This window comes from Limulus polyphemus, unplaced genomic scaffold (assembly GCF_000517525.1).
Source record: "Limulus polyphemus unplaced genomic scaffold, Limulus_polyphemus-2.1.2 Scaffold1, whole genome shotgun sequence".
In the NCBI taxonomy this organism is placed as follows: Eukaryota; Metazoa; Arthropoda; class Merostomata; order Xiphosura; family Limulidae; genus Limulus; species Limulus polyphemus.
The window spans coordinates 3,248,086-3,255,536 of NW_013665611.1; the positions used below are offsets into that span (position 1 = coordinate 3,248,086).

A 7,451-nucleotide genomic window follows, 5' to 3' on the forward strand; every position below is an offset into this window, starting at 1 on the left:
TTACAGTGTTGTTTTAGCGCGAGTATTGAGATTAAGTGTATCGCTTATTTTATATAATGAAACTTATTTATAAAGATACTATATACAAGTTGTTAAATGTCAGCCCATAATATTGACTTTTAATCAATTTTGACATCAGTTGCCTAACTGAAATTAAATATTTCTTCTTGATCATGAAGAATAAAGATATATACATATTAACTGAAATAATGCAAAACTAATTTAAAAATATTCGATCAAGAACTTCAGTTGCAACCATTGCTTTCATTGTGATAAAAACTTTGACAAAAAGTATCTAACCTACATGCTAGGCATGCTTGTGCATGATTATTAAACAAGCAGATAGGCTAATCTGCTTGTTTACTAGTTTGCACATGTATTATTCCTTTTCCAACCCTCATCATTTGTAGATATTCTAAAGCAAACAGTACTGTTTTTTAGACAAATATTTGAATAATACGTCTTAATATATGTCAAAATTAAGTATTTCCAAAAGAAAAGTTAAATAAATAAAAACATTAACAAACACATGATTCAATGAAGTAGAAAATGTGTACATATTTCAGATACTATATATATATATATATATATATGACAAATATGTTTCTGACAGTGCAACTGGAATATTTATAAAGAAATAATGCCATCTGACATGCAGAGTTACACAAGTACTCACTCTAGTCACAGCTTCAAGTTTGGCCCCTTTATCAAGAAGTAATGTCACCATGTTCAATTTACCCCATTTTGCTGCAACATGTAGAGGAGTTATCTGGTGCTAGAAATGTGAAATTGTATAATTAAGAAAATATTAATTATTACCCTTTAAAGCTTATACTTTATTTTCCAAAAGTTGAGGTTGAAAAGTTTGCTTGCTTCAATTTTCCCCTTGTGGTGGGAATTTTGGTAAAAAAAAGAACATAAATCTATCTTTACTCATTGGTGATAAAACAAAAGATGCTTATAGAAAACAAGATATCCTGAAAGAAAATCTAGAATGGTGATGTTCAACCAGTGGACTCTGTAATGTATAGACATTAATTACCACTCCCAAAAACAATGCATACAAACAGAAAGTAAAACACTAAAAGAAAAAATAAAACTAATTACTAACTGCATTTTATGGATAGAAATATCTTCCCAACAAAGATGTGTGTCTGCCAAAGTAAAACACTGAGCCAAGAAATTTACAACTGACATCTTTATTAAATAATTACATAAATTATTTCATTATTAACAGCTAGATAAAGATTAATAATGATACATAAAATATTTCACAAAGTATGAAGCTGAAAAAACTTAAAAATAAATAAATATACATTTGTTATAACATAAAGAGAAAGCAAGTAATAAAAACTCAACATATTTTCATATAGTAAACTTCAAAAGGAACTTCTAATAATTAAAATGTTAATGTTATTCAAAGTTTAGGCTGCCTGTTCATGTAGAGAACATATAACTTCTTATATTCTTTTACTTTCATAATATGAGTAAGCAATTTAAAAAAATTACATTAGCATATGCCACATTTATATATTTTTTAATTCTTGCTTTAAAAACTGCACTATTCTTGTATAATTAACCTCTTTGTAATAAACCTCTATATTGAAAAATAATAGCGATAACGTTGGCATGCAAATAGTTACTTTATTTAAGTTTTTTGAATTTTTGAGTGCACAAAATATTAAAAACATAACTTACTTTGGCATGAAAGTTTACATTTGCTCCTTTTTCCAGTAAAATTAAAGCCATATTTTCATTTCCATAATGTGCAGTTATGTGAAGAGGTGTAAAACCACTCTAAAGCCATGCATAGAAAAAATGCTAATAATTAAGTTTGCATTGGCACTAATCATTCATCATATCTTAAAGGGCAAATTAATTATTATATCATCAAAAAAAACGAAAAATTTTTTTTAAATGAATGTACCCAGCATATATTTGAAATAATTAAATTCCACATCAAAGAAAAGATAAGTCCATTCATACAAATTAAAAAAGTAGTTTAAAATATATCATAAATGCAATTCCAAATAAGGTAAATTAACAAATTCTGATCAAGCTTTCACACTCTGAAACAAAAATACTAAAGTAAAATTGTTTTTATTTTTTGACATTCTGACAAGTAGATTGTAGATTAATGTTGTTTATGTATTTACATTAAAACTAAGTATTTTAAATGTATTACATTAAAACTAAGCATTTTAAATGTATTGAATAAAAACATAATTTATCCTTTAATATAATGAATAAAATACAAGTAGTATGTATGCATACACACAAGCACAGTACATGTTCATACATGCTTACAAACATGTATATATTTTGATCATGATAATTTTAAAAGAAAAATCAACAGTAACATGTATTAATCAAAGTCTCATGAAAATTATGTTTTGCAGTAAAATCAAAAACTAAAATCTGTAAATGCTTATAAAAACAACAGCAAGCACTACTTGCTATAATTATGGTTATACTGTACATATTCTTTGTTTGCTTTTTTTTTTTGCAAATACAAGTTTCTGGAAAATATAAATAAATGGTTTATTTGTTATCACAATTATAAAATCCTTACATATGTATACAAATGTTTATCGACAATGAAAGTTTCAACTCATAACTTAATAAATCTTGTATGTTTGTATTTATTTTCTAATGCAGTCTTTATTGGTTTTCACTGCTTAGCAGTATTATCAACATACTTCAGATTGGTATAAGTATTGTTTAGGATTTTCCCCCATCGTAATATTCATATCTGTATGCACATACCACTGAAGTAACATCTGGATTGTCATCATCCTGTAGCAATAAAGCTGCAGCTCTACAGTCATCCTTCTTAGCAGCAATATGGAGAGCAGATAGTTGCACTTTTCCTTTTGTTTCATTTTCCAATAGTACAGAAACCACCTTGTTGTGGCCTTGCTGTAGTGCTACTGCTAATGGAGTAAAGCCATCCTAGAAAACAATATAATTAACTTCCTTCTAAAGACTTCTATGTAGTAAATACTAAACATAACAATTTAATGAAATTTTAAATAATTAATTTAGGAGAGAAAGTGTGGGTTTAGGATCTTTGATATTATATAACAACTAGGTGAAACAAATAGACATCTTAGTGTCTTAAAGTCTTGCACAATGACATAGAAAATTATTGTTGCAGCATTTTACAGTTTTTTTTTTTTAACCAAGTACAATTTAAACTTGTTTTGTACAACCAAACAAGTTTCTATGAGACATCTATTAGTTGATTATTCTCTAATTCCACAACTAAAATAATATTTGAACACTGTATTGTATGTTTTAAGTAAAATACAATAAACCAATAAACTTTCCAACTTTTACTGACATCATTATTAAAGCATTCTTTAATTAGTGTCTCTCATATGTTTTTCAGCTATTAGTCTGTTAACCTTCTTTGGCAAATTCCAAACTGCTTATATTCTTTATGTACAAATAAGTTAAAAATTATATATGATTCTAATAACACCTGCGCTCATGGTTTGACCTACCAAATTTTCACCGGATATTCATACATTTCCAATATTAATAATAATAAAAACTGCATGTCAGCGGGGTTACAATAGCATTTTTTTTCTATTGACAGTTACGTGGAAAAAGTGGTGGTAAGACGCAAAGCCACTAGTAACTAATAGGATAACAAATACACCTGAACTGGTTTGAAATGACAAATATTTCAACTAAACTCTAAAGGTAAAAATATTCCTTACAAGAACAACAAGTTTTCGTAATATTTTTAATCATATACATTACTGATGTATTATGGCCTGCTAAGTCTTAAACAAAGGTGTAATAGCTTATTGATAAGTTACTTAGTATTTTCAATTTGTAAACTATGTTAATTCTCGTAGAGTATTTGTTGGGTTTACACAACTTCTATTTTTTTTGTAATCTTTTCATCTTAGTTTTACTTGATACTTTTTAGTCTTTATTTATACTTTCTATATTTACAATTTAAGTTTTGATTCTAATTTGTATTTTTTTCCATAGCGGTTGGAACAAGCTAGATTACCTAAATAATTCGCTTTTTTTGTTACACTTGCCATTAAGCTTTAATATTTCGTTTACTTCGTAAGTAATGATAAGACCTAACGACATCTATCATGTATGTTTATAATTCCTGTGATTAAAGTCGCAACTAACAAAGCCGTAGACCCCCCCCCTTCCCCCCACTGCTAAACGGTAAATCTAAGGGCTTGTGTAGTTTTGCGCTTAACAACAACTAAATTAAATGGTTTAACTTACTTGTTAGAAACAACTTTTCAATTTTATTTTGTAAAAGAAACGATTGTGACTTAAATATCAGCAGCATTAGTAAAGTCTAAATTAAAAAAAAAATTACAACAAAAATATTTTATCGTGATGGTATTGGAAAGGGTAAGTATGCTTCAAAACATCATCAGTTTAATTATTGTACTATTTTGATTGTATACAGTTGTTTGGTGTGAAATAAGCCAGAAATGAGCTTGTTCAAAAGGCACCTAATCAGCAATCACATTTCACCTTCTTTCTGTAGCTGACACGAGAATCCGGAAATAAAAGTAAAGGTTTGTTTGTTTGTTTTTGAATTTCGCGCAAAGCTACACATGGGCTATCTGCGCTAGCCGTCCCTAATTTAGCAGTGTAAGACTAGAGGGAAGGCAGCTAGTCATCACCACCCACCGCCAACTCTTGGGCTACTCTTTTACCAACGAATAGTAGTGTTACGTCTCCGTTTGTTAATTGATTTTCCGTAACTTCGTTCCAACGAAACTTTAACGACACAAGTCTTTACTTAATAAAACTGGTTTATTCTTTCCGAATATAACTACACTAAATAGATGTGTAAATAAAAATAAAATTGTCAAATAAAAGGTCATCAACATCACAACTGTTAATTATCTTAGAGTGAATGTTAATAAATAATTATTTTATTGTAAGTAATAAATTTCTATACACGATAAAAAGTAAATACAATCAATAAACACCCAATTCCTTTATTTCACCTTTGTTTTTGCTGTGATTGCAGATCCTCTCTTCACAAGTAAGTTAACAACGTGGTCTTGACCATTTCGAGCTGCACAGTGCAAAGGAGTTAATCCATCCTTGAAATAAAATTTAATTACTTTATACAAAACACAATTAGACAGATGAACAGAGGAATAAATGCACTGAAAAAGCAATAAAAATTTATAAATATTAGTCATTTATCATTACTGAGTACTCAAATACCAAGTAATGTGATTCTTTCTACTCTTAAAAGTCAATATCACTCTGAACATAAACCATACACAACAGTCAGTATCTTTTCTATAATGCCAGAGCAAAAATATTATTTTATATAACAAAACAAAATGAGCACAATACAGGAAAGTATTGTTCATTTTGAGATGTGAGGAAATGAGATTCTCCTTTACATTTTATTGTGTTTTTCTGGGGTCAACTGATTTTGATATAGATTAGAATCAAGTGATGCTGATTTGGAGAGTGTTGCTAAGGTTCTGAAGATGTTCATTCACTTCACTTGTCTTGAATCTGTGCTTTTAAAAATATCTCATTTCACTTAGCAGTTATACAAGATAGTTAAAAAGTTGTTTGTTGTAAAGCACAAAGCTACACAATGGGCTATCTGTACTGTACCCACCACAAGTATTGATACCTGGTTTTTGGTGTTGTAAGTCTTCAGACATATCACTGAGCCACTGGTGGGCCTTTCACATGGCACCTAGTAGTAACTTCATAAAATTTATAGCATTTTTTGCTTTATTTCTTTTATTAATGATCAGTTTATTTTCCATTCCTCTATTAATTGTTAAGCTATAAATATTAAAACCCATGATTTTATTTATATCTCATGTATAAAATTGATAATACTCGTCCAATTAAATGTTGTTCTTTGTTATTTTTATCTATATTTCTGAGTTACAAAAGCATAATAATTTGCAAAATATGTAAGAAAACTAAATTACGATCCATATACATAATAAAATCTAGTGAAAATTCATAGTTGAAACCATGTCAAATGTTTTATCAGTAGGTGAGATCTTCATCAGTTGCATAAAGAATTTAGTATTGACCAGGATTAAGTAAACTTTAGTATATAAACACGTGAATCTTAGCTAGTTTAATTATGCCGATACTTTTTGTTTATGTAATACTCTTCTTTACAATTCATTGTTGCTTAAAAAATACAAATATTAGAATCTATTTGTTGCCTCAGTCTGGCATGAATTTCACAAAAGATGTGATCATCCAGTCCTAAATTTTTTTTAACAAACTGGTCATGCTCCTTTGAATAAGTTCGTTTGAGAAAATAAAAGTTTATCAGAGGTTTTACAAACCCCAAAAATGGCACATTCACTAGTTATTCCTTATGTTATTTAAATAGTTTTTACAAAGGACATTCATCTTTGAATATTTGTCATCATAGAATAATGTTGAATGCATAATTCAGATTTTAAGCTGAATGTTTTATTAAGACAACCTACTTGGGTAAAGTTTGGTGAATTAATAAACAGAAGAAAATGTTTCTGTTCTTTGTTCCATATCATAGCTAATGCTACTGAAAATAATGTTATATTAAATATTTTGAGAATTTATAAGGAAAAACTTTGTATGCTTAAAGTTGTTAAATTAGAACTAAATTTTAGAATAAATTGTTAAAGTAAATGAACTTGAAATGAGTAAATAAATATCTACGTATTTTCAATTTGTGGAAATCATGACCTCTTGGCTGTAGCAAAAGGTCTAAGAAATCCAAATTGTTTTATATCTATGGAGAACAAATTATTTACAAATTAGTTGGGATATGCTGAACTTTGCATAGTTTTGAGGCACATTTAAGGCATACTGTTTATGAATTTAGTTGTTATTAATTTATAATAATTATTTAAAAATGAATTTACAGTATAGAGTAAAAGTTTTTTTTTTTTAAGGGTAAACATAATATAAAAACCCACTGTTCGCATAGATTTTTACTCATGATAATGATGGTAGTGGAAGCTACTGAAACATATAGAGTCATTTTTAATTTTTTTAAATTTTATTGTATAATGTAAACGTTGTTTTGTCTATATTTTAAAATAAAATAGAGACAATGTCAGATGAAATGTAGCATGGCATTCATTTTATGGTTTCATTGGTTCTTGAGCAAGTTTCCTTAATCTACTAACTTCGTACCATTACAACTGAACTTTACCCCTCAAGTTCAGCTAATTTATGATCCCCAACTGAATTTTCAGTAGGGCATCATTTATTCTTCTTATTCTGTTTCTGAAGCTCTAATAAAGGTTCCAGAATATTCTTCAAAACTTGTTTTTAGAGCTTCTGGTTACTTATTCTGTGTTTGTAGTCACAATATTGACACTTCTTCTCGGGTGTTTTCTGCAGGGCTGATGTTTTCATTGGATTATTACTTCTTGCAATTGTTTGCATAATATTCAGTGTTTTCAAAATGG

General features: G+C 28.4%; 1 protein-coding gene across 1 annotated transcript in view; it reads right to left on the bottom strand.

Moving 5' to 3' along the window:
* Positions 1 to 7,451, bottom strand: part of LOC106460829 (ankyrin-3-like) — a 154,623-nt gene that overhangs the window by 84,713 nt on the left and 62,459 nt on the right. Inside the window, exons 5-7 of the mRNA XM_022386586.1 lie at positions 2,767 to 2,952; positions 1,699 to 1,797; positions 677 to 775 (exon numbers count right to left, since the gene is read on the bottom strand). Of these exons, the coding sequence (XP_022242294.1) occupies positions 677 to 775; positions 1,699 to 1,797; positions 2,767 to 2,952 (384 nt within the window). The remainder of the gene's footprint in view (positions 1 to 676; positions 776 to 1,698; positions 1,798 to 2,766; positions 2,953 to 7,451) is intronic.